At 43.9% G+C, this 26,753-nt stretch overlaps 1 protein-coding gene across 1 annotated transcript in view; it reads left to right on the top strand.

Moving 5' to 3' along the window:
* LOC114583248 (uncharacterized) overlaps positions 1-25,695 on the top strand; it is a 55,332-nt gene extending 29,637 nt beyond the window's left edge. Inside the window, exons 13-24 of the mRNA XM_077918116.1 lie at positions 3,690-4,048; positions 4,943-5,215; positions 10,427-10,541; positions 13,061-13,356; positions 13,454-13,575; positions 14,831-14,895; positions 15,750-15,973; positions 16,335-16,579; positions 23,482-23,604; positions 23,773-23,914; positions 24,003-24,053; positions 25,016-25,695. Of these exons, the coding sequence (XP_077774242.1) occupies positions 3,690-4,048; positions 4,943-5,215; positions 10,427-10,541; positions 13,061-13,356; positions 13,454-13,575; positions 14,831-14,895; positions 15,750-15,973; positions 16,335-16,579; positions 23,482-23,604; positions 23,773-23,914; positions 24,003-24,053; positions 25,016-25,350 (2,350 nt within the window). The 3' untranslated portion in view covers positions 25,351-25,695. The remainder of the gene's footprint in view (positions 1-3,689; positions 4,049-4,942; positions 5,216-10,426; positions 10,542-13,060; positions 13,357-13,453; positions 13,576-14,830; positions 14,896-15,749; positions 15,974-16,334; positions 16,580-23,481; positions 23,605-23,772; positions 23,915-24,002; positions 24,054-25,015) is intronic.
* Positions 25,696-26,753: the final 1,058 nt, after the last annotated feature.

Genomic DNA, 26,753 nt, shown 5'->3' with positions numbered 1-26,753 from the left:
CAAATGCTGGGCCACAGCAAGAGTAAACATTGAAGCATTGCATGTTATGGAGGCATAATCTGCACTGTAGCAAAGTGATCTCTTCTTTGTAGGCAGCAAGGATAAGAAACATCGGCCATGGATGAATCCGTATATAAGCATTGGGCTTGTGGGCTCCTGCAGAGATCCATCTGGTCTCTGATGCAGCTTAGCATTTGCATGAAACTGCTGGAACAGTTTTATTTGGAAATTTCTCATATGGTTTCATGGAGCCAATTCCTGGGGTGGGGAGCTCCCTCAGTGGAGGTCATAGGAGCCAAGTCCTAGTGGCCAAGGACCCTTTGCCCCCCCCCATAAAATAGTTGAGGACCCCCCCCCAAAGTTGACAGACAATGTCGTTCAAATGGTGTGTGTATACCACATACTGTGATCGATTATGTGGGGTGGGGTTTATCTGCCCCCCCATATTTTTTTCAAGTTGGCACCCCTGCTGGTGGTCTTCATGAAAACTCTTGACAGCCACCTGCTGAACATGCTGTAGGGCTGGATTTTCTGCATCAGGCCAGATGGCCTAGAAAATTCCCTCCAGCTCTATAGGATGCTGATGATACTCCTCTCTTCCCTCCTCACATTATTTCAGGGAGGGTGTGGAGGTCCTATATTCTTGTCTGAGACTTTTCTGCAGACAAGTTGTAGGTGAAGAATCTGGATATTAATTACTGGGATAAGTGGGCCGGTTACCTGCTGCAACCCTTGTGTAAGCAAAATCTGCAGTGTTAGGCTGGTGAATCTCATTAGAATCATAGAATCTTAGAGTTGGAAGAGACATCAAGGGTAATCTAGTCCAACCCCCTGCAATGCAGGAATCTCAGCTGAAGCATCTCCTGACTAAAGGTATTAGTTTAGTCACAGGCAACGGAGGTGATGCTCCAGAAACCTGCTAAAGGGCAAGAAACTGCAGGAAGGAAGCAGCAGCAGGGAACAACTCGTGGTTTCAGTTGTCTCTCCATAATGCACAGAGCATGGGAAACAAACAAGATGAACTGGAGCTTTTTATCCAGGATGGCAAATACAACTTGATAGGCATTACTGAATTCTGGTGGGCTGAGACTCATGACTGGACTGTAGGAACTGAGGCGTATAAGCTGTTCAAAAGGAATAGACCAATCAGGAAGGGAGGCGAAGTAGCATTATATAAAAAGGATGTGTACACTTCAGAAAAAATCCATGACCTGGAGCATGAAAAGCAGATTGAGAGTTTATGGGTAAAAATTGTAGGAGAGAGAGACAACAGTGATCTTACTGTGGATGTCTGCTATAGACCGCCAAGCCAGACTTGAAGACTTGGATGATGCCTTATTAGAGCAGATTACCAAACATTCCAAAAGGAGAGAAATAGTTATCATGGGGGACTTCAACTTCCCCAATATCCATGCAGACTCAAACTCTGCCAAGAGTGTAAGGTCTGACAAATTCCTCCATTGCATCACTGACAAATTCATTTCCCAGAAGGTAGAAGAACCAACAAGGCGATCATCTATCTTGGACCAGGGCCTCACCAATAGGGAGGAACTGACTGATGAAGTCAAAGTGCTCAGAAACTTGAGGGGAAGTGATCATGTTCTCCTAGGTTTCAGGATACAGAGTCAGACATGCACTCTGGACCAATTTTGAAAAGCTGAAAGATCTAATGGGTTTCATCCCGTGGTCAGAAATATTCAATGAGAAGGAGGTCCAAGAAGGATGGGAGTTTCTAAAGGGAGAAATATTTAAGGCCCAAATGCAGACAATACCAACAAGAAAGAAAAGCGGGAGGCATCTAAGGAAACGGGTGTGGCTGCATAAGGGGCTTACAGGTGAGCTGAGAGTTAAGAAGGGCATGTGTATGAAACTGAAGAAAGGCGAAATCTCAAAGGAGGAATATACACGAGTAGCCAACAGTTGCAGGGGGAAAGTCAGGCTGGCTAAAGCTCAAAATGAGCTCAGGCTTGCAAGATGTTAAAAATAATTTAAAAAAAGGTTTCTTTGGCTATGTCCGAAGTAGAGATGGGAAGGCCTGGGGGAAAAAAACAGGAAAAAATGGGAAAAAACTAAGTTGCTTTCCGTTTTTCCCAAACGGCTTTAGGTGGGAAACAGAAAAAGACTGTGTGTTTTTTCAATTTTCCCAGGTTTTTTCCAGGCCTTCCCATCTCTAGTCTGAAGTAAGAGGAAGAACAAGCAAGTGGTAGATCTTCTGCATGGGGAACATGGAGAAATACTATTGGATGACAGAGAAAAGGCAAAACTACTCAACACCTACTTTGCCTATGTCTTCATCCAGAAGTAAAGGTATGTCCAACCTGGTGATAACAGGTTTTTTAAGAAGCAGTCTCACCCTTTGGAGTGCTTTTGGACCTAACAGAGCTCCTAGGCAGCCAGGGCTGCTCTTGCCTCATTTAAGCTGCTGCAATAGCTCTGATTCTGGAGGAAGCTGATCTTGTCATGGTTATACATTAGAATTGAGGCAAAAAAATTCCTTCCAGTAGCACCTTAAAGACCAACTAAGTTAGTTCTTGGTATGAGCTTTCGTGTGCATGCACACTTCTTCAGATACCTGAAGATATCTGAAGGTATCTGAAGAAGTGTGCATGCACACGAAAGCTCATACCAAGAACTAACTTAGTTGGTCTTTAAGGTGCTACTGGAAGGAATTTTTTTTGTTTTGACTATGGCAGACCAACACGGCTACCTATCTGTAATTAGAATTGAGGAGAAGCAGTGGCAGCAGTCAGAGCTCCCTTGAACCCCCAGCATAGGAGCCAACTCCTAGGGGCTATGAGGTCTTCGGCTGCCCAATAAAATGTTTTAGGGAGCTTTCCCCACCCCACCACCCACCCTAGTTGATGGGCATGAACCTTCTGCTTGTTTCTTTCACACAGAGAAGCTTCCAGAACCCTCTTGAATAAAGTAGAATAGGGAAGATCTCTACACATCGTTTCAATACTTTCTGCATTAAGAAATGCAAACTGACAGCATGTGCATCGCGTCATGTGACTGATTATGCAGGGCTGGGCTTGCCTGCCCCCCTAATGTGTTTTTCAAATTGGCACCCCTGGACCGCCACCACCCCCGTTTTAATATTTGACTGTCACGCAGTAAGTAAATGAAAGTTTCTGTGGAAGGATTATGCCTCATGCAATTAAAAAATAAAAGCGCTCACTGTCTGACTTTGTTCTATTCCATTGCGCTCGATTGCCATGCTGTGTGCGTGTCTGGAAAATGGGCATGATTACAGCGGGGGTGTTATTCTGTATTTCTTGGAGGGCAGTGCTATGACCTGCAAATCTTGCGAGGACTGCATTCGGAGATCTTCCGCCGAGAACCTCTCAGCCAAGTTCTTCCAACGCAGGGCGGGGCTGAGGAGCCCGAAAGGTGAGCTGCTGGAAAGACGCCCCTGTCGCCCTCCCCGCCCTCGAGTCTCCTGTTCCTGCCGGAGGGAAGAATCTCCAAGAGTTTCCTTGCCAAAGGGAGCAGAAAGCGACGCGCAGGGCAAGAGACGGGGCTCTCGGAGCAGGCTTCCTGCTGTCCACCGGCCACGCCTTTCTCCTCCAGGGCATCAGCCACGGCGAGTTCGCACGGGGATCGGGCCCACCTGCCTCTCTGCCTTGCAAGAGTCTCCAGACCTTTGAGGTTTTTCTCTGGCCGAGGCTTTTGCTGGGCTGGGGCTGGTGAGGAAGGAGCGCAATGGCGAAGAAGTTAGTCTTTCCCACAAATCCGTCGAGTCGCTTCATTCTCTTAAATACTGAGATCCGGGAGAGTCAATCCGCCGCTCTCCTTCTTCTGGGCACCTTGGTGAAATTCCGGGAAGGGGACAGGGAGAAATTCAAGGGCGAACTGCTCAGATTCCCGGTCAAGGAGGGCGTCAGAAGAATCCCCAAAAGGTTGCTGAAAGAAGCCGATGCTTGGCAGCTCAGTGACCTGCTGATGGACTACTACGGTGAGGCTTATGCTGTGGAGGTGACGGCCCTGGTGCTGCAGGCAATGGACTACAATCCGCCGATGGACGATCCCTCGGGTATCACCTGGCAAAGTAAGGGACTGGGAGCGGGGCGGGGGCTCGATCGAACTGATGGTGCTGACACCTCGCGGGTTCTGTCAGTACCGAGAGCTCAGCTCCCTCCCATGGTTGCCTTCCTCCTTGGGTGGGGAAAGCTTTCGAGCAGAAGAGTCGCGTATCCTCCTGGGCAACATTCCAAAGAATCATAGGATCTAAGAGTTGGAAGGGACCCCAAGGGACATCTAGTCCATCCCCCTGCAACTTAGGGTTTTCAGCTAAAGCATCCATGACAGATAGAGCCGAAGGGGCAGGGCCAGGGTGAAATGAGCAGAATGATGAATGTAAATCTTCCCTGTGTAAAGTGAGGTGGCGTCTTCCCACACCCCTCTGCCCTCCATCTAAACCAGAATGAAGCCTTATTGACACCAGGGCTGGCCCAGGACATGTTAGCACCTGAGGCAAAACACTACACGGCATCCGCTCCCCACCAGGGAAGAAGGAACATCAGAAACAGGGTGGGAAATAAATGTAGACACCTGCAAAGTGTTAAGAAGAGGCCTGTAAGTTAAGAGAGTCTTCAAACCCTCCTGGATCTGTTTCTCTCTTCTGGGCCAGGCTGAGCTCCTTCGATCACCTGAGAGGCTAGATGGATGGGAAGCTGCCTTAGAGCACATTGGGCCACTGGGTCCATCTAGTTCGTTCCAGGGATTTAGGCAGGAATCTTTCCCAGCCCTATCTGGAGGCTCCAGGGATTAAACCTGGGATCCTTTGCATGCATGTGATCACCTACAAATCCACAGCCCTTCCCTACTTAGTCCAGTCTGAAATTGCTACCTATTCAATGTGCTCCAATAGGAAGAGAAGGGTGATGTAGGAATGCTGGATTTTTCTGTTCAATACTTCTACTAACATCAATAATCACCACAGTACAGATTACACAATTATGCCTGCTGGCCACACTGAATACCTTGAAGGAGTCAGATCTGAAGAAGTTCAAGGTCAAACTCAGCAAGTTCCCCATCAAGGAAGGCTATGTCAGTATCCCCAGGGAGCTGCTGGTTGAAGCAAATGTTTGGGAGCTCACAGAACTGCTTATTACATACTATGGTGAGGATTATGCTGTGGAAGTGGCTTCAGAGGTGCTGAAAGCCTTCGACTGTGAGCCCCTGCCAGAATGTCCCCCAAGTTTCACCAGGAAAGGTAAGGAACTTGGAAGGGAGAACACTGACTGAGTCTGATGAGACTGGGTGGAGAGGAGGCTTCTTGAGCAGGGCTGTGTGTGTGTGTGTGTGTGTGTGTGTGTGTGTGTGTGTGAAACCTATGTGCCAATCTGAATCTGTCTTCTTGACATTGTGGGAATGTTAAGATAGGTAGGAGATGATATATCGTTTTGATATCATCTCTCCTCACTCACACTAGTGATAAACAGCAGAGCACATTCCCTTTGCAACTTATTGGAAGCAAGTTGATGATTAGTTAGAACCTCTGCTGATAAACCTCCAAGGAAGGAGAGACCATCACCGCCCAAGGGAGTCATCTGAAGAAGTGTGCATGCACAAGAAAGCTCATACCAATAACTACGGTAACTACGGTCTCTAAGGTGCTACTGGAAGGATTTTTTTGTTGTTTTGACCAAGGGAGTCAGTTGCACTGCTGAACAGCTCTTACTGTCAGAAAGTTCTTCCTGATATTTAGTCATAATCTCATTTCTTGTAACTTGAAGCCATTGGTTCGTGTCCTACCCTCAAGAGCAGGAGAAAACAAACATGCTCCCTCCGTTTACAGCCCGTAAAATATTTGAAGATGGCTGTCATATCTCCTATCAGTTTCCTCTTTTCCAGGCTAAACACACCCAGCTACTTCAAGCACTCCTCATAAGGCTTGATTTCCACACCCTTGATCATCTTGGTTGCCCCCCTCTGCACACGTTCCACCTTGTCAACATCCCTCTTAAGTTGCGGTGCTCAGAACTGGACACAGTATTCCAGATGTGGGTTGACCAAGGCAAAATAAAGTCATACTATCATTTCCCTTGATCTGGACAATATACTTCTGCTGATGCAGCCTAGAATAGCATTAGCCATTTTTTGCTGCTGTATCACACTGCTGACTCATGTCAAACTTGTAGTCCACTAAGACCCCTAGATCCTTTTCACATGCACTACTAGGAGCAAGGTGTTCCCCATCTTATATTTGTGCATCTGGTTCTTTCTGCCTATTTGCAGAACCTTACATTTGTCCCTATTGAAACTTATGTTATTAGTTTGGGCCCAGTTCTTCATTCTGTTAAGGTCATATTGAATCCTAGAATCATAGAATCATAGAGTTGGAAGAGACCACAAGGGCCATCGAGTCCAACCCCCTGCCAAGCAGGAAACACCATCAGATCACTCCTGACATATGGTTGTCAAGCCTCTGCTTAAAGACCTCTAAAGAAGGAGACTCCAACACACTCCTTGGCAGCAAATTCCACTGTCGAACAGCTCTTACTGTCAGGAAGTTCTTCCTAATGTTTAGGTGGAATCTTCTTTCTTGTAGTTTGGATCCATTGCTCCGTGTTCGCTTCTCTGGAGCAGCAGAAAACAACCTTTCTCCCTCCTCTATGTGACATCCTTTTATATCATTGAACATGGCTATCATATCACCCCTTAACCTCCTCTTCTCCAGGCTAAACATGCCCAGCTCCCTTAGCCGTTCCTCATAAGGCATCGTTTCCAGGCCTTTGACCATTTTGGTTGCCCTCCTCTGGACACGTTCCAGTTTGTCAGTGTCCTTCTTGAACTGTGGTGCCCAGAACTGGACACAGTACTCCAGGTGAGGTCTGACCAGAGCAGAATACAGTGGCACTATTACTTCCCTTGATCTAGATGCTATACTCCTATTGATGCAGCCCAGAATTGCATTGGCTTTTTTAGCTGCCGCGTCATACTGTTGGCTCATGTCAAGTTTGTGGTCAACCAAGACTCCTAGATCCTTTTCACATGTACTGCTCTCAAGCCAGGTGTCCCCCATCTTGTATTTGTGCCTCTCATTTTTTTTTGCCCAAGTGCAATACTTTACATTTCTCCCTGTTAAAGTTCATCTTGTTTGTTTTGGCCCAGTTCTCTAATCTGTCAAGGTCGTTTTGAAGTGTGATCCTGTCCTCTGGGGTGTTAGCCACCCCTCCCAGTTTGGTGTCATCTGCAAATTTGATCAGGATGCCCTTGAGTCCATCATCCAAGTCGTTGATAAAGATGTTGAATAAGACCGGGCCCAAGACAGAACCCTGTGGCACCCCACTAGTCACTCTTCTCCAGGATGAAGAGGAACCATTGATGAGCACCCTTTGGGTTCGGTCAGTCAGCCAGTTACAAATCCACTGAGTGGTAGCATAGTCAAGACCGCATTTTACCAGCTTCTTTACAAGAATATCATGGGGCACCTTGTCAAATGCCTTGCTGAAATCAAGGTAGGCTACATCCACTGTGTTCCCTTCATCTACCAGGCTTGTAATTCTGTCAAAAAATGAGATCAGGTTAGTCTGACATGACTTATTTTTCAGAAATCCATACTGACTATTGGTGATCACAGCATTCCTTTCTAGGTGCTCTCAGACTGTTTGTTTAATGATCTGCTCCAGAATCTTCCCTGGTATTGATGTCAGACTGACTGGGCGGTAATTATTTGGGTCCTCTCTTTTCCCCTTTTTGAAAATAGGGGCAACATTTGCCCTCCTCCAGTCTGCCAGGACTTCACCTGTTTTCCAGGAATTCTCAAAGATGACTGCCAGTGGTTCTGAAATCACATCTGCCAGTTCTTTTAATACTCTTGGATGCAGTTCATCTGGCCCTGGAGACTTGAATACATCTAAAGTAGCCAAGTATTCTTGTACTATCTCCTTAGTTATTCTGGGCTGTGTTTCCTCTGCTGAATCATTTGCTCCAAATTCTTCAGGTCGGGCATTGTTTTCTTTATCGGAGAAGACTGAGGCAAAGAAGGCATTGAGGAGTTCAGCCCTTTCTGTGTCCCCTGTTTGCATTTCTGTCCTGATTCTGTCCTCTGCAGCATTAGCTACCCCTCCCAGTTTGGTGTCATCTGCAAGTTTGATTAGCATTGCTTCAATTCCTTCATACAAGTCATCTATAAAGACGTTAAACAACAACAGGCCCAGGACAGAATCCTGCAGCACACCACTTGTCACCCCCCACCCCCGGATGACTTATGAGCATTAATGAGCACTGTTTGGGTTCGGTCAGTCGACCAGCTACAAATCCACCTAACAGTTACCTTGTTCAATCCACACTATACCAGCTTTGTCAAAAGAATATCAGGGGAGAATTTGTCAAAAGCCTTCCTGAAATCAAGATACACAACTCCCACAGCATTCTGCTGATCCACAAAGCTTGTAACTCCATAAAAAGAAAAAAAGAAAAGAGATTAGTTTGACATGATATGTTTTGGATAAAACCATGCCGGGTTTTAGTAATCACAGCATCCTTTTCTAAGTGCTCACAGACCAACTGTTGAATTATCTGTTCCAGGACCTTTCCTGGTATCAATATCAAGCTCACTGGTGGTAGTTACTTAGGTCTTCTTTCTTCCCCTTTCTGAAAATGGGGATAACATTCATCTGCTTCTAGTCTGCAGGGACCTCACCTGTTCTCCAAGAATTCTCAAAGATTATAGTCAGAGGCTCTGAGATTACATCTGTAAACTCTTTTAGTACACTTGGGTGTAGCTCATCAGGCCTGGAGATCTGAATTCATTTTAAGTAGCTAGGTGTTCCCCGACCACCTCCTCCTATCTTGGGCTGTAGCTCCCTCCTTACAAAATTGATAATGTTATTATTGCAAGTTGAGCATTGCTTTTCTTTTGGGAGAAGACAGAGGCAAAGGAGGTGTTGAGCAGTTACACCTACTTTCTGTCACCCAATAGCATTTCTCTGTCTTCTCCACGCAGAGACCTAACACTTGCTTGTTCTTCCTCTTGCTTCAAACATAGCCTGAGAAACCTTTAAAAATTATTTTTAATCTCTCTTGCAAGCCTGAGCTCACTCTGAGCTTTAGCAGCCTGACCTTACAACTGTAGGTTACTTGCAGTGCTTTTTTTCTGGGCGGGATGCGGGGGTACACATATGCCTAAACATTTTGTGAATCTAAGTTTGGTTTCATTGAGGGGCAGAATTTCAATATGAGTACGAAAATTAGAGCACCCCTTAACACTTTTTTTAAAAGAAAAAAAGCACTGGCTACTTGTATATACCCTTCCTTTGTGATTTCCCCTTTCTTACATTTCTTATACAGTGGTACCTCTGGTTACGTACTTAATTCGTTCTGGAGGTCCGTTCTTAACCTGAAACTGTTCTTAACCTGAAGCACCACTTTAGCTAATGGGGCCTCCCGCTGCTGCTGTGCCGCTGGAGCACAATTTCTGTTCTTATCCTGAAGCAAAGTTCTTAACCCGAGGTACTATTTCTGGGTTAGCGGAGTCTGTAACCTGAAGCATCTGTAATCTGAAGCGTATGTAACCCGAGGTACCACTGTACATGCCCTTCTTTACTCTCAGCTCATCTGTAAGCTCCTTATGCAGCCACACTGGTTTCCTTAAATGCCCCCCACTTTACTTTCTTGTTGGGATTGTCTGCTCCACCTTTGTGCCTTCAGTAGGTCACCCATGACATTAACCACCAAAATAATGTTGGAAAGAATGAGCAAGTAGTGTGTATGCATCCCACATTAAGCTCTAGGTCACCCAAAATAATACCTCCACATCACTGGAAGACTGACTGGTATGAGATGGAAGTGAATCCTTCTATACCAGGCATATCCAAAGTCCGTTTTGGGGGCCTAATCCGGTCCATCGGTTGGTTTAATCTGGCCCCTCCTGTGGCAGTTAACAACTTTGGTTGGCCCTTTGGTCGGCCCTCACAGCCCTTCACTTCATCAAATCTGGCCCTCTTTGAAAAAAGTTTGGACACCACTGTAATCTATACCAATGCTGTCTTTCAGGCAATACAATGCCTAATATGTGTGTCGATGCCAAATAATAGTGAAAAATAAGGGGAAAGGAATTGTGGGTGTTATATGATTTCTCTCTGCTCGCATATGTCTCTTGGTGCATGGAGAATTTCAGCCAGACAGCCCTTTCCCAGAAAGGGATACCTGCTGCTGGCAAACATGATGGTTTTGCTTTGGGAAGCAAAAAACTCATTCCACTATGAACTATGGTTCCCATGAGTTTGCAGTTGCTCCTAGGAGGCCTTTTCATGGCCATCTCTTTCCTGATAAGAACTCCCATGCCATGATAAATGCTAACCCAGGGGAAACTGGGAAGAGACAGTTCAGTTTCATCTTGACTTCTTCTCCGATTCAAATACGCCAAGGGTTTGACTCAGTAACACTTCTGATGTGCACTCACTTTCTCAATATCTAGCAGCAGAGCGACTTTGCGAAATGCATGTTTCAAGGCACCGGTCAGCTGAATTCTTGTCGTCAATAATTAATCAAGCTCTGGAGAAACTGGTTCCGTCAGAAAAAGCCACCAAAGGGTAATTTCTGTACTTATATAATTGATGGAAGCCACAATTTTAGCTACAATTATACCAATGTTTTCCCCCTCTCAGCTAACCTTTCCAATCCAAAGCAAATGTAAAATCCATTAATCTAAAAATAATACAAGCTTTCCTGTTTAAAACAAAAATGCTTTAGCACTAATTTAATAAATGTGTGTGTGCCCCTGCTTTGGGAAAAAAATACTTTGAAAATTGCTATTTTGGATCTTTCCCACTTTCTGCGTCAACCATTGGGCAGGAAAACCAAAGTGCATATTTTCCACTGATGCTGGCAGGTTGCCAGATACTTTAAAGGCTTAGCAGCTGGGGGATGGAGGCAGGGTTCCTATCTGACAACTATCTGACTTTCAGAAGATATCTAAAGGCAGCCTTGTTTAGGGAAGTTTTAAATGTTTGAACTTTTATTGTGTTTTTAATAGTCTGTTGGGAGTCACCCAGAGTGGTGGGGATGCCTGGCCAGAACGGTGGGGTATAAGTAATAAATTATTATTATTATTATTATTATTATTATTCATATTTTCCACTGGTGCTGGCAGGTTGCCAGATACTTTAAAGGCCTACAACCTTAGGGGTGTGGAACCGGCAGAGTACAAGGAGCAGTGAAGCAAAAAAGTCCAGCTCTGTAAGATAGTCACTATGTCAACAGTTTCTCAGCCTCCACACACACACACACACACACACACCAGCCACTATAAATGTAATAATGTTGACATATTAAAGATAGAACTGAATGGGGCTGCTGGAAGGATATTCAAGTTCCTGTATTACATAGAACAGGGGATGACAGGACCATCTATTTAGCCCTGAGGGCTGCATGTGGGAGTGAGTGGTGGGTTGGGGGCTTCATACTCAATCAGACGCATAAGCTTCACAATGCTCTTTCCATCCCACACATGTGCAACTTTCCCCTCGACTCACTTTCTCTCATCTCTCAGAAGCACACACACTTTCAGCTCCCTCTCAACTTACTGTCACGCCTGATGAAGGCACCATCACACAGCTTAGTAGCTGGGAAACAGAGGCAGGGCTCCACAGGCCTTGGAAGGCCCCAGGGAGTGTATCTGAGGACTACCTGTGGTCCACTGGCTGCACGGATCCTGCCTGTGTCATAGAATACAGAGGTACCTCAGTTTACGAACAGTCCTTTTTTAGGAACTATTTGGTTTACGAACTCCGCAAAACTAGAAGTAGTGTTCTGGTTTGCGAACTTTACCTCCATCTAAAAACGGAAGGCGAACAGTGGAAGGGCACCGGTGGCGGGAGGCCTCATTAGGGAAAGAACGCCTCGGTTTAAGAACAGAGTCGTTATAAGAAAGTACTTCAGGAATAGATTAAGTTCATAGACCGAGGTACCACTGTACCAGACCTGGAGGGAACTCAGTGGGCCATCTGTTCTAGTACACCTGCTGTTGAAGCAGGAACACAAGAGCTAGAGACTCCCCAGCAAATGACTCTTGGTATCTGAAAGACCTTTTGAACCCTCCAGCCCTGTATGTCACATTAAGCTGGTCTGAGGGCAGGGAACTTTCCAGTTGCTTGGGGGACAAAGTGGTCGTCAGCAAATGGCTCACGGTCAGGATAGCTTGGCTGGGATTATCATCTCCCGCCCGCCCCATGGAGGGACGAGTTGGGAGGGCACGGTAAGGATTGGAATTTGTTTCGGGGAAACAAACCCCTAAGGGGCAGGGAACCCAAAGATTGGGGGGAGGTTGAAGGAAAGGACCACAGCAAGGAGTGGTATGGTTCACATAAACTTGAGGCAACCCTGAGGTGGGAGGCTAGAGGGCAACCCATAAGCCAACTACAAAAGCAATTCCATAGTAATACGACAAATTAGCATAGTTTCATCATAACATGATGATAATATGAATTTAGGTGGGGTAGGCCAGCCAAGTCAGGTGTCAGGTGTGCACCCAGGCAGGTGCATCAAGTGTAGGCAGTCAGTGTTGGTGTTGGCAACATGGCCAGGGTTCTTCGTCTGCCTTCCTCTCTCCCTCAGTCAGCTGCCTCCTCTCAGCCTGGCACCCAGCCTTGCCCATGCCTGTCATCACCCACTGGCCAGGCATGCTCACTGGGTTGAGTGGGGGGTTGTCCCCACCACAGGAGGGTGCCACACACAGAGGGAGCAAGGGAGCAATGGATGGAGGGGTGGGCAGCCAGGTGGGGAATGGACACACACAAACCGCACCCTCACCTGCACCTCCTGCCACTGTTGTGTCCCAGTTTGCTTCTCTTGGAAGAAAGCCAGAAACAGAGAGTGATGCCTGGCTGGGGGTAGACAGCAAACCAAGGGAGGGAGATGGGAAGGCAGGTGGGTGGGCAGTGGTGGGGAGAAAATATTGAGGGGTTGTGTCCCCAGAAGAAAATTATTAGGGGGTTGGCCTAAGGACCCTGGTTGGCATTTATGGTAAGGGAGCAGTCTGCATCCTAACTACGTTCCAATTCTCCTCTCCCCGCCTTCTGTCACCTAAATAAAATAAATGTTTCTGCCACAGGTCATTGGAAAGATCCACAATCTCTAGTAATGAGATGATCTGCAAGGGAAGAAAACAATTAATGGAAATTCTTGAACCGGAAATTGAACTTTTTTATGACATGCTATACTCTTGCTTTGTTATCACACTGAAAGAATACAGAGACATTTTCAAAATGTTGAAAAATTTAAAGTGGAAAAGTAAAGAATTGCTGAGTATAATCCAGGAAAGAGGGGAGCAAGCTTGTTGCAGGTTCCTGGAATGTGTAGAAATGGTACGTCCAGGTTCAGTTCTGATTCTGCTCTCTGCAAGGCATGGTGAGTTTGACTTCGAGTTCTTAAACTTCAAGGGCAGTTCAACTTACTTCCTCCTTGCAACAGTTGTGTCAGGCAAATAATTGTTTTCCTTTTACAGCTTTGGATCAAACTCCACTCAAGGCAGCTGGCCCAATAGAACCACAGCGGGAAGGAAGCATAAAGATAGAGAACCCGGCAGGTCCTGGGGAAAGTGTGCCGTGTGGCCGGTGTCCCAGTGAGGTAAGAGGCTGACCTGTCTTGATGTGCATTTCCCGCCCACAGGAATAGGGTACACATTGATATTTTTAACATAAAGCCACTGAATTTAAATTTCTAGTTCCCTAAGGATAGCATTTGTCCCATCTTAGGTAATTATTTACATATTTGCTAGTGGCTGGTAGCAGGAAATAAGGCTGCATCTAGCCAGGTGGCTCCTGTGGGAATGTTGTCGGTAGCAGGAGATCATATATTGAATTAATATTATCCTTCCTAACTCACACTAGTGCGTTTATTCACACAGCAGAGTCAATTCCCCTCTTTACACAGCAGGAAGCTAGTTGCAGATTTGTTAGAATGTCTTAAGTTCTATCTAATAAGATCCATCTAATAAGATCGTTGCACTTCCGCACAATTGTAATGCTGTGATTCCAGTTTAGTGTGAAATCCTCTTGAATCACATCTGTTTTAGAAGGGCCCATTTGATGTGGTCATCCATCTGTTAAACTCCCATATTTTTCAGTGCTTTAAACATTTTTTATTAACACACATTCATCTCGTGTTAGGCATCTTTAGATGTCAGTGTGTGAACACCTGTCTCCAGAAGATAATTCTCTGAGTGCATCTTGACTCCCGGTTACATGCATAGATTGGTTCTAAATTCCAGGATACTGCTTCTGTGTTATCCCTACTTAGTTGGGTGATGAATATTATTGAATGTGTGTCAGTATAATGAGATCTTAAAATCAGAGCGAAAAATGTTGCATTAAACATACATTTTTTAATAATGCTATTCTCAGCAGTTTACTAACACACTGTACTTCAGGAATCAGTCTAGGTTAGTCTACTGTGGCCAAAATGAATACAGAGCACAGCAGGTGAAGAAGAAGCCGTAGCAGTGTACAGTGGTACCTCGGGTTAAGTACTTAATTCATTCCAGAGGTCCGTACTTAACCTGAAACTGTTCTTAACCTGAAGCACCACTTTAGCATATGGGGCCTCCTGCTGTCGCTGCACCACCACTGCACGATTTCTGTTCTCATCCTGAAGCAAAGTTCTTAACCTGAAGCACTATTTCTGGGTTAACGGAGTCTGTAACCTGAAGCGTATGTAACCTGAAGCGTATGTAACCCGAGGTACCACTGTATAGTTGTGGCTTTGGCCTCAAGCAGTGCTCCTTGGTGTGGTCACAGGAGTGTTAGAAACAGACAAGAATGCCGTCTTTTCAGATGGGATCCACTTTCTGGCATCCACATAAATGATTATAGTTTCATTATAGGGTCTTACAGAAAAGATAAAACCAGAGGTGGTTTGGGACTCAGAAAGGGGCAACAAAGCATACAGGTGAGTGATCTCTCCATCAGAAATTTTTAAAACCTTTTCCCTTCAGGGAATGGTTTCTGCATTTAATTGTTCTACAGAGCACAGCTAGTTTCTGTGGGTCTCACAGTCATCACATATGATGGCGCTCTCTAAAACATACATCTATGTTTTGCACGTTGCAGTGAATGGTTGGTCATGGTGGGCAAATTCTCTCTGAAGGAAGCTTATGAACCAATCTTGATCTCTTCATTGAGGAACTCCTGGGTTCCCTCAAATACAGCTGGAAAATCATTACCTTGGAGCATTGCTGTTGCCTATTATTTCCAGAAGGATGAAAAAATATAGAACTCTGCATTTTTTCTTTAAAATATTTTATTGATATGATTTAAGATATACCCCATATTTCTTCCAAGGAGTTCGAGGTGGCATGCATGGTTTCCCTCCCAATTACTTTAAAGCAGTGTGCTTTTTGGTCTGGTGTTTAGAGCTAAATGGGTACATGGGTTACAGAACTCTTGCCATGGTTTCTGAGTATGAGAAATTTCCTTGATGTTCTAGTATCATCAACACACAGGTAAACAGAACATTAGTAGTTACTTTCACCAGCTTGCTTTGCTCTGCATGGAGACACCATTTTAAAAACACCTTCTCAGTATAAGAAAAACCACCTTTTTTATTTATTGGGTGACCTCACAGCAGTTGTGTTTTAGTTGAGTAATGCTTGACCAGGAGATATCCTTCCATCCATTTTTTACCTCCATAACTCAGCGTGTGAAGCATCTCCTGCAAAAATATCAGTTTAGACCAGCAGGGGAAGTTATCCCAGTTCATGTTGAACCTGATTCCATTTTCATCTTTCCCTTGGTGCCATTTAGAGTGCGCTCCACTGAGTCTGGCTCCTTCCGTTGTAGAGATACAGATCTCATATGTGACGTGAAAGAATCTGTGACCGTAACATATTACTTTGATTTGTGGCCTAAGCACCTGGAAGAACAGACCACTGAGGAGTGGCAGGCCGCTGGCCCTCTGCTCAACATTAAAGTGGATGCAGTAGAAGCTGTGGCAGCCATTCATGTCCCCCATTTCTTGTTTCTTGAAGGTATGGCAGGGGAAACGCTTCCAGCATTATAACCATAATAGGATCAATCCTAAACAGGAAAAACTTCCATTGACGTTTCCAGAATGCTATGGGGCCTGCGGTGTGGATTCTAGAAGTCAGTAGTGCTGGCTTACCAGTCTTTTGTAATTTGTTACAATTTTCAGTGTTCCAACTATGCTATTTTATTGCTTTCTATTATTTTCATTCTGTTGTAAGCTGCCATGCAAGCATATTGTCCTGTGAAGCAATGTTATAAGCCTCTTAAATGACAATGAGAAAATAAATGCTTGCGTGAAATAGAGAGGGTTAAGTGATTATGGTTTTTGCCACTTTCCCACTGCTAACATGCTTGTCTTTTCAGGTGACGACAGTTCCCATGTCTACATTGCACATTTTGTTGAAGGGGGGATGAGGCTGGAGAAACCAGACAGAGTGGAGCCTCACCATGCTGTGTTGGAAAACCCCAAGTTCTCTTCCCTTGGGGTCATTTTCAAAAAGTGGTTTAAGCAAAAGATCAACACTGTCGTACTGCTCTATCAGAGACTTCGATTGGAAACACCAACATTTCACCTGTACCTCCTGCCGAATGACTCTTCTATAGTAAAGGTAACTTGGAATCTCCAACTTTGATTGGTATTGCAGATTAACGGGATCTTTTGATTGATCACTCTAACCATGAGAGAATACCTATGCAAAATTATACATTAGGGTGCATGAACTGTACTTATCTTCGTTGGACTTGATCTGTTTTACTGAACTTCTAGCCAACATCAACATGCTACTAGAGAGAAGATTCACAGTTGCCCTCCACCAGGTGACTTAGCTTTTTAAATAATATTTTTTATTAAGTTTCCATTTTAACAATCCAATAAAAACCACAACAAAACAATCTAAATTATAATATAATCAAAAGAGCCAATTATTCAATGCCAAATTATTTATCTTTTGGATGACTTCCCATACTCTGAAGTTCAGGGAGTAATGATCTAATGTCGTACTGCATTCAGGGGCATAGTGACGGGGGTGCAATAGGAATGGTTCGCTCCGGGTGCCACCACTAAGGTGGGTGACAGATCCCGGGCAGCACTCACCATGGAGCCTGCAGCGCACCTGACTCATGCATCTCTCCTGAGAGAGACGCGGCTGCTTGGGCATGCACAGACTCCGCTGCCAAAAAGGTCCACCTGCTGCCTCCCCATCAGCTGTAGGGCGGCTGAGGGGGAGGAGGCTGGCAGGCTCCTGAGAGCCCGCAGTGGCTGGCCTCACCCCCCAGTCCACCCTGGGCACCCAGTCGGCTTGCTCCGCCGCTGACTGCATTTCATAATTAGCCCAAATAAAACATTTCCAATGTTGATCCTTCGTTTATTTTCTCCCCTAGTTCAGAGCATGCCTGTTAATTAAGTCCAAATTTCATCTTAAAAACAGGTGTCCTCTGCTCATGGCGACAGCTTTTTATTTGTTTGTTTGTTTGTTTTGTTAAGAAAAAAAGACTTTAAAATACATACAGTATCAACTTACATTACAAACCTTCCATAAATTATAAAGATTGAAAAGAGTAGAAATGAAAGAAAGAAAGAAAGAAAGAAAGAAAGAAAGAAAGAAAGAAAGAATAATAAAAGAGATAAAAGTATGAGTGAAGAGAAGAACGTACTTACATCTGAAGTATGCATCACCAAAAGAAACTTCTGACTGAACCCATTGTACTATTTTAAAGGTAAAGGTAAAGGGACCCCTGACCTTTAGGTCCAGTCGTGACCGACTCTGGGGTTGCAGTGCTCATCTTGCTTTATTGGCCAAGGGAGCTGGCGTACAGCTTCCGGATCATGTGGCCAGCATGACTAAGCCGCTTCTGGTGAACCAGACCAGTGCACGGAAACGCCGTTTACCTTCCCACCGGAGCGGTACCTATTTATCTACTTGCACTTTATGTGCTTTCGAACTGCTAGGTTGGCAGGAGCAGGGACTGAGCAACGGGAGCTCACCCCGTCACAGGGATTCGAACCGCTGACCTTCTGAAAGGCAAGTCCTAGGCTCTGTGGTTTAACCCACAATGCTACCCGCGTCCTTATTGTACTATTTTACATTTAAGCTATTATTTACACAGTTTCCTGAAATTACAAAAAAAATTCCTTCCAGTAGCACCTTAAAGACCAACTAAGTTAGTTCTTGGTATGAGCTTTCGTGTGCATGCACACTTCTTCAGATACACACTTCAGTGTATCTGAAGAAGTGTGCATGCACACGAAAGCTCATACCAAGAACTAACTTAGTTGGTCTTTAAGGTGCTACTGGAAGGAATTTTTTTTGTTTTGACTATGGCAGACCAACACGGCTACCCATCTGTTTCCTGAAATTGTTACTCATCATCTTAATTCTAACATTTTCTAACAGTTACTTTATGTTACATGGCTCATTCAATATCTGCCAGGAAGCTTTTGTTATCACAGTACCCTTTGAGATATTCCTTAATTATAATCCATTCCTTATTAACATCTTGTGTTGAGTTTCCTCTCACTGTTCCCGTTCTCTTTGCTAATTGTAAGTACTCTATCAATTTGGCTTGCCACTCAATCTTTGAAGGGATGATTTCGCTTTTCCAATTTCTTGCTATTAGAATCCTTGCTGCAGTTGTAGCGTGCAGACCATGCATTCAGACCATGAATAGTGGTCTGAATTTCTTAATTTCTGCTGTCATGATACCTATTAAAAATGCCTCAGGTCTTTTAGGGAATGGGATCTTAGACATTTTCTTTAACTCATTGTATATGATGTCCCAAAATTCTTTGATCTTTTCACATTCCCACCACATATACATATATGTTCCAATTCCTTTCTTACCTCTCCAACATATTTCTGACCTGTTCTTATACATTTTGGCTAATTTTGCTGGTGTCAAGTGCCATCTATATAACATTTTCATGACATTTTCTCTTAAGTTCATACATACCGTAAATATGATATCCACTTTCCACAGTTTTTCCCACTGATTCATGTTTATTTGTTGTTGTTGTTTAGTCTTTTAGTCGTGTCCAACTCTTCGTGACCCCATGGACCAGAGCACGCCAGGCCCTCCTGCAGTTTGGTCAAACTCATGCTGGTAGCTTCGAGAACACTGTCCAACCATCTCGTCCTCTGTCGTCCCCTTCTCCTTGTGCCCTCCATCTTTCCCAACACCAGGATCTTTTCCAGGGAGTCTTCTCTTTTCATGAGGTGGCCAAAGTATTGGAGCCTCAGCTTCATGATCTGTCCTTCCAGTGAGCACTCAGGGCTGATTTCCTTAAGAATCGAGAGGTTTGATCTTCTTGCAGTCCATGCAGTCCTCCAACACCATAATTCAAAAGCATCAATTCTTCGGCAATTAGCCTTCTTTATGGTCCAGCTCTCACTTCCACACATCACTACTGGGAAAACCATAGCTATACGGACCTTTGTTGGCAAGGTGATGTCTCTGCTTTTTAAGATGCTTCCTAAGTTTGCCATTACTACAACCCAATTCTTCAGATTCACTTACTGCATTGTGAAATGAGGGGTCGGTTGAGTTTGCCATCGCCTTTCTCCCAAGGAGCAGGCGTCTTTTAATTTCGTGACTGCTGTCACCATCTGCAGTGAACATGGAGCCCAAGAAAGTAAAATCTCTCACTGCCTCCATTTCTTCCCCTTCTATTTGCCAGGAGGTGATGGGACCTTTGGCCATGATCTTCGTTTTTTTGATGTTGAGCTTCCGACCATATTTGTGCTCTCTTCTTTCACCCTCATTAAAAGGTTCTTTAGTTCCTCCTCACTTTCTGCCATCAAGGTTGTGTCATCTGCATTTCTGAGGTTGTTGATATTTCTTCCGGCAATCTTAATTCCGGTTTGGGATTCATCCAGCCCAGCCTTTCGCACGATGAATTCTGCATATAAATTAAATAAGCAAGGAGACAATATATAGCCTTGTCATACTCCTTTCCCAATTTTGAACCAATCAGTTGTTCCATACCCAGTTCTAACTGTAGCTTCTTGTCCCACATAGAGATTTCTCAGGAGACAGATGAGGTGATCAGGCACCCCCATTTCTTTAAAAACTTGCCGTAGTTTGCTGTGGTCGACACAGTCAAAGGCTTTTGCATAGTCAATGAAGCAGAAGTAGATGTCGAAGAAGAAGAAGAAGAAGAAGAAGAAGAAGAAGAAGAAGAAGAAGAAGAAGAAGAAGAAGAAGAAGAATAGTAGTAGTAGTAGTAGTAGTAGTAGTAGTAGTTGTTTGGATTTGATATCCCGCCTTTCACTCCCCTTCAGGAGTCTCAAAGCAGCTAACAATCTCCTTTCCCTTCCTCCCCCACAACAAACACTCTGTGAGGTGAGTGGGGCTGAGAGACTTCAAAGAAGTGTGACTGGCCCAAGGTCACCCAGCAGCTGCATGTGGAGGAGCGGAGACGCGAACCCGGTTCCCCAGATTACATGACTAACGCTCTTAACCACTACACCACACTGGTGTAGAAGTAGATTCATGTATATATTGGATCCTAAGTCTTGGGCCCAACATATCATACGTCCTTTCACTTCCTCTTTGGAGAAGATTATACATTTTCGTAATATATTTACTCTTACAGTGGAGAAGCTTTTGTTGGAATTTAGATGCTTCATTTGCAAATCCTTTTCTTTTATCTATATTAAATCTTTCGTTCAACTGAAAGTATTGTAACCAATCTGTTAAATATAGTCTAATTTTTCCAAATTCTTTCAGCATTAATTTGTTGTTATTCTCTTCCAGAATCATCCTATACGTTGCCCAGTCTCCTTGCATATTCTTTTTTTTAACAGCCACTGATTTTCTTACTATATGATTCAAAAAAAACCCTGTGGACCTTCACCTTATCATATATCATATATCATATATCATATACGCGTGCCATCCAAAGCGATTGTCATAGCCCTCTAAATCAAGTAGATCCGTGTCTTTCAAGACTTTACAATCTTTGATCCACACTAACCTGGCTGCCGCGTGATACAATTTCAAATTGGGAAAAGAGAATCCTCCTTTCTCCTTTTGGTCTATTAGAATTTGGTGTTTAATTCTTGGTTTGTTGCAGTTTCAAATAAATCTTGCTATATCCTTTTTCCAATTTTTAAAGCAGTTCATACACCTCCAAATTGGGATAGTTTGAAACAAGAACATCAATTTTGGCAAAATACTCATTTTAATTACAGAAATTTTGCCCCAAAAGGAGAGATGGAGCCTACTCCAAATTTCCTGGTCCCTCTTAATTTCCTTCCATAATTTAACATAATTATCTTGATATAGATTAATACATTTATTTAACAGCCAAATTCCCAAATATTTTACTTTTTTCTTGATTTCTAAGCTGGTAATTTCCTGTAATTCCAGTTTTTCCTGTAAACACATATTTTAAACTAATAAGTTGGTTTTCTTTTTATTAATTTTGAATCCTGCCAATTGTCAATATTCATTTATTATCTCTATTGCCAATGGGATACATTTGGGGGGGTTTTCAGTTGTCACTATCACATCATTCTCATATGCTCTTATTTTGTATGTTTTTTCTCCAATCTTGATACCTTTTATTCTTTCTCCCTTTTTCAGTCCATTCAGCAAGGTTTCCGGCACTAATATAAATAAAAGGGGGGACCCTTGTATCGTACCTTTCATGATTTCTATGCTATCAGTGATGTTGCCATTAATTATTAGTTTTGCATTTTGTGTAGAGTAAATGAATTCTATACTTCTTTCAAACCTTTCCCCGCAGCCCAATAAGTTTATCTGTTTTTTCATAAAGCTCCATGAGATATTGTCAAATGCCTTTTTGGCATCTAAGAACATCATGGCTGCTTGTTTTTCATTTTTAAACCCTGATATTCTCCAGATATTAATAATATTCCTGGTATTATGTTGAATCTGGCGTTCTGGAAGAAAACCTACCTGATTTGGATGAATTATATCTTTTAATACATCTTTAAATCTATCTGCTAATATACCTGTGTAGGTTTTTTAGTCGCAGTTCAGCAAATATATAGGTCTATGGTTGGAGGTTATCTCTAAGTCACTTCCTTGTTTTGGTAATAGAATCATGTATGGATCATTCCAAGAATTCCTTTATTAAAAATATCATTGACTACTTCTTTCAGGGATGTTATCAATATCTCTTTGAGTTTTTTATATAGATCTACCGGTATTCAGTCTGGGCCAGGCGACTTCCCTGATTTGGCGTTTTTAATTACATTTGGAATTTCTGTTATAGTAATGGGTGCATTTAAAATTTCCCTTTTAGCTTCTGTTATTCCTGGAATTTAATGACATCTTATGTATTGTTATATATCTTCTATTCTTTCTTTCCCTTTTTCATATAACTTTCTATAATATTCCACAAATTCTTGTCTAATTTTTTTGGAAAGCTTTGGCGAGTTGCCGAAACATGTGGTGCATTGCAATCAGCGCCCCCTGCCCCCCCCCCCCCCGTATTCCTTCAGGATGGGTGGCAGGTATCGGATGATCTGCAGATGGAACAGCCCTCCCAACCCTGGGGGGGGAGGATAATTACTCCCATATTATCCTCATTAGCAACATGGAAAGGCTCCACTGGCATGGATGCAGCTGTTCATCATGGCAGCCAGACAGGAAGTCCTATCTTCGTTGGACTTGATCTGTCTTACCAAACCTCTAGCCAACGTCAACATGCCAGTAGAGAGATTAACAAGTTGCCCTCTGCTGGGTTACTTAGTTGCTCACCAACACTGTTGTTTTAAAGTGAAGTTTAGAATATTGAAATACACCCTTTTCCTTTGTTAGCCAGCCTGCTTGCTAGAGGCCAAATGTCCTGTCTGGTTCTCTAAACAAACGTTGTTGTCACTGACTTGTGAAAACAAAATTCTAAGCACTTTCTCTTGGAAGCCTTCAGTAAGGCTTCCTTCAGAGTAAACATATTTAGCAATGAGCAACTACAGCTTTGTTCATTAAGGATTCAGCTTGGTAGTTAACAAGTTGTCTATAAGAACTCTTGAGGAAAAACATTCTTCCTGATTTCCAGTGTTAACACATGGGAGATAAAGCACATTATCATATTACGTTCTCCATCTTTTCCTAAAATTATCTTCTTATGTTTCATTCAAATCTTGACGTTTTATGGCTTCTGTGGTTTCCTGCATAGTCTCATCAAGAGAAGATGCAGGTGGACCCAGGATTCATGGTACCTCTTGGCCACTTGGCCTTGGCTTCCTTCAGTTCCTCATGAGGCCAGGAAATCTCCGCTCCACATTTTAGTTTCTATTGCCATAGTGGTTTAATTTTCTTTATATTGCACATGGAGAATCTGTGTCTCTGCAGATGTTCTTGGACTATGAAACCCATCATCCTTGGCCCATGCTTGTTGGGAAGGATATGAGTCCAACAACATCTGGAGGACACCAGGTTCCCCATTCCTGCATTTCCTGGTGCTACAATGCCAAGAAAGCTTCTAGTCTTTCAAAGTTCCTTTTCTGCGTATGTCAAAAGTGACTTTCTTTATCCTTCCCAGGCGGTCGATAAGCGTGAAGTAAATTCAAAGAGAATAGAGAAACCCCCTGTGACCCTGAAACCTCTGATGATTGGCTCTCAGGTCTCTTTGAAGACATCAGATGCTGTCACAGTCTATCCTAAGGTGAGACATTTTTTTTAAAGGTTTTACTAGGGGAGAATCAATCTGTGAAGTCTGAGAATGGGATAAATTCAGCCAGGATCCTTCTTCGCCCTTTAATCTGACTCCCTCAGAATGGTGGGCTGGGCTAAACCAGATTCACACTTACAGAGGTTTAATTCTTTCCCACAGGAACTGAAGCTTCAATATCTGGATGCAGAGAAACTGCAGCAGTACGTAGAACTGTCTGCTGAACAAATGCAAGAGAAGTTCAACTTCTACCTGATGAAGAAGGGCACGACTGAAATTGTTTGGGAGGCACATCTGAAACGAAGTGAGTTTTGTTCAAGGTTCAGGGCAGGATGGAAAATGACCACTAATCACATTCCCTCTTTGACTGTCTCTTTCTTATTCTCTTTCAGGAGAGTTAATTTCAGGGGAGATGGATTCTCCTATTCTATATCCAGCACAAGGTCAGCAGGTTTTAATTTCCCTTGCATTTGTATCCCACTTTCCTCCCAGTAGGAACACAGAGAGCTGATGATACAGTACTTTAAGTTTTACAGTGTGAGCTTATCAATTTTAAACTGTCAGTTCTTAAGATATAAAATGTTACTTGCTTTTTTTGATTTGTTATGAAGTAATACTGCAAGCATAATACATAAATCTGTAGGACAATGTTCCATAGGCTCATCTTCTTCCAAGCCAGTGGCGTAGCATGGGGGGTGCAGGGGGGGGGCGGCCGCACCGGCCGCAACATCTGGGGGTTAGGGTTAGGGGGCACAAATCCACGGGTTAGGGGGCGCAAATCCATGGGTTGGGGGTGCAAATCCACGGGTTGGGGGGCGCAAATTACTTGCCTTGCCCTGGGTGCTGACAACCCACGCTACGCCACTGTTCCAAGCACAGAGACCTTGTGGGTAAAGTTTTCATGGCTTTTGGATAGTGAGTGAAATGGTCTCTATCTCCCTGTGGGAGAAAGCTGGGTTCAGTAATTCCAAGTAAATTCCAAGTCTTATCTAGTCCACTTCAATGTAGGAGCTATCAATTCCTGGGCATTAAAGCAATAAAAGATAAAGCTCAATATAATACAATGTGAAATAGTAATGAATTAATTATCTGACAATGTGCTGTTATTTCATGATACCCCAAATTATGATGCCACCTCACTCTCCCTAATGGTAGGGCTGGCCCCAGCCCTGGCTCTCTTGCAACTGCTCTCACTTACTGTATTTCAGTTTTATACTTCCTCAACAGTTATGGCTTTGCCCAAAGAATTCTGTGAACTGTAGGCAGATGAGCTACTAGGAATGCTCTGGTAGGAATCTCTCCCCTCATGGAACTACAATTCCCAGGGTGTGGGAGAGTTGGGCAACCAGTTTTAAGCCTGCAGTGTGAACGTGTAGCAAGATTTCCGTTCTTTCTTTCCTGGCAGGGCCGCAGCTTCCAAACTCTTCCAAAGTGCACTTCATTGAGCGGCACAGGAAGGAGTTAATCCAACGGACCATCCCAGTGGAACCAGTGCTGGATAATTTGTATGGCTCCGTCCTCAGTGAGGAGCAATACCAAAAAATCACTGCCAAGGAAACTAACCCAGACAAGATGCGAGAGCTCTACAGGCTTGTGCCAAGCTGGGACCTACGGTGCAAAAATATGCTGTATGAGGCACTGAAGGCCCAAAACCCACATCTTGTGAAAGACCTGGAAGGGCAATGCAGCCACAAGGGTGTGGGGTGTAAAACACAGAGCAGTCAAGTACAACTTTCCTAGAGTGAACATGTTTACACATGAGGAATATTTTTCCAGCCAGCAGGTAAACTTCCTGTTTCCTCCTGGGCTGGAAGAAACTTTCTCAACATGTGACCAGAGGTGGACATGAACTTACCTGTGCAAGTAACAAAAGTGCAGGGCAGGACAGCCATCTTTCTCTTCTCCATTTTGCTTTTGTCGAAAAAGCATCAGTCTGAGATGCTTCCAGCCAAGAGAGGACACAGGAACTATTCCCTTATGGAATAGTCTCCAGGTATATTACTCTTGTAACTTAAGTCTGCCTTCTAGGATCCTTCTGTGAACAGGATGTAAGTGAGTAAACTCTTTTTATATGCTTTTATAGAAGACTGTGTTGTGTCTATTCTTTTGATAAGGGAATGAGGGGGAAATACCAGGACAGTTATTTTAAAGGCTTATACAGGCCTAGTTCACCTATTCGCTGTGGAGAGAATCAGAACTTACAGGGTTAAGAAGTTCTGAGTGACGTCTCACATTCTGAGGTGTGGCTTCGTACACAGAGAGGAGTGTTTCTCTGTGTGTCTTTGTTCTTTCTTCTGTTTCCGTTTCTTCTGGCGTGAGGAAGCAAAATGAGTGCTCTCTCGCCGGGTGATTTATGGTTTGTTTTTCTACATGAATAAAGACTGTTGGAGATAAGAAAGACAGCCTGCGTCCAGCTTGAGTTATTACCCACACACAGAGGGCAACAGTTTCTCCCGCTGCGGCGATACTCTGCTACAAGTAGCTGAAGGAGAGAGCAGAGCGGTGCAAGGAAGTGTGCCAGGCTCCAAAAAGCTACAGGTTATGGGTGGTCAGCAAACGCTTTGAAACTGTTGCCAGACGTGCCGGTGTGTGTGTGGAGGCAGGCTGACGATGCTGGAAGCCAGCTTGGAGTCCTGCCTAACGTTTGAAGGCAGAGGAACTCGCTGGGAGGAGCTGATCTGCTGAGCCGGGTGCTGGAAGCTGCTGCTGGTTACGTGAGTACGCTGGGCCCCAGGGGAGAAGATGGCAGATGGAAGGAGACAGGTTTAACTGTGGTTAAGAAAGTGAAATATTTGGGTATAAATATGACAGCTAAAAATGTGAACCTGTTTAAAGACAATTATGAGAAAGTGTGGACAGAAGTGAAAAAAGACTTAGAAATTTGGTCAAACTTGAAACTTTCCCTGTCAGGCCGAATTGCAGTGGTAAAGATGAATGTATTGCCTAGAATGTTGTTTTTGTTTCAAACACTACAAATTGTGGACAAGGTAGAATGTTTCAAGAGGTGGCAGAAAGATATATCCAAATTTGTCTGGCAGGGCAAAAAGCCCAGAATAAAATTTAAGATATTAACCGATGCAAAAGATAGGGGGGGATTTGCCCTGCCAGACCTTAAACTTTACTATGAAGCAGCAGCATTCTGC

This window comes from Podarcis muralis, chromosome 13 (assembly GCF_964188315.1).
Source record: "Podarcis muralis chromosome 13, rPodMur119.hap1.1, whole genome shotgun sequence".
Classification (NCBI taxonomy): Eukaryota; Metazoa; Chordata; class Lepidosauria; order Squamata; family Lacertidae; genus Podarcis; species Podarcis muralis.
Note: the sequence above shows the minus strand (reverse complement) of the source record. Positions and strands in the feature narration are given on the sequence as shown.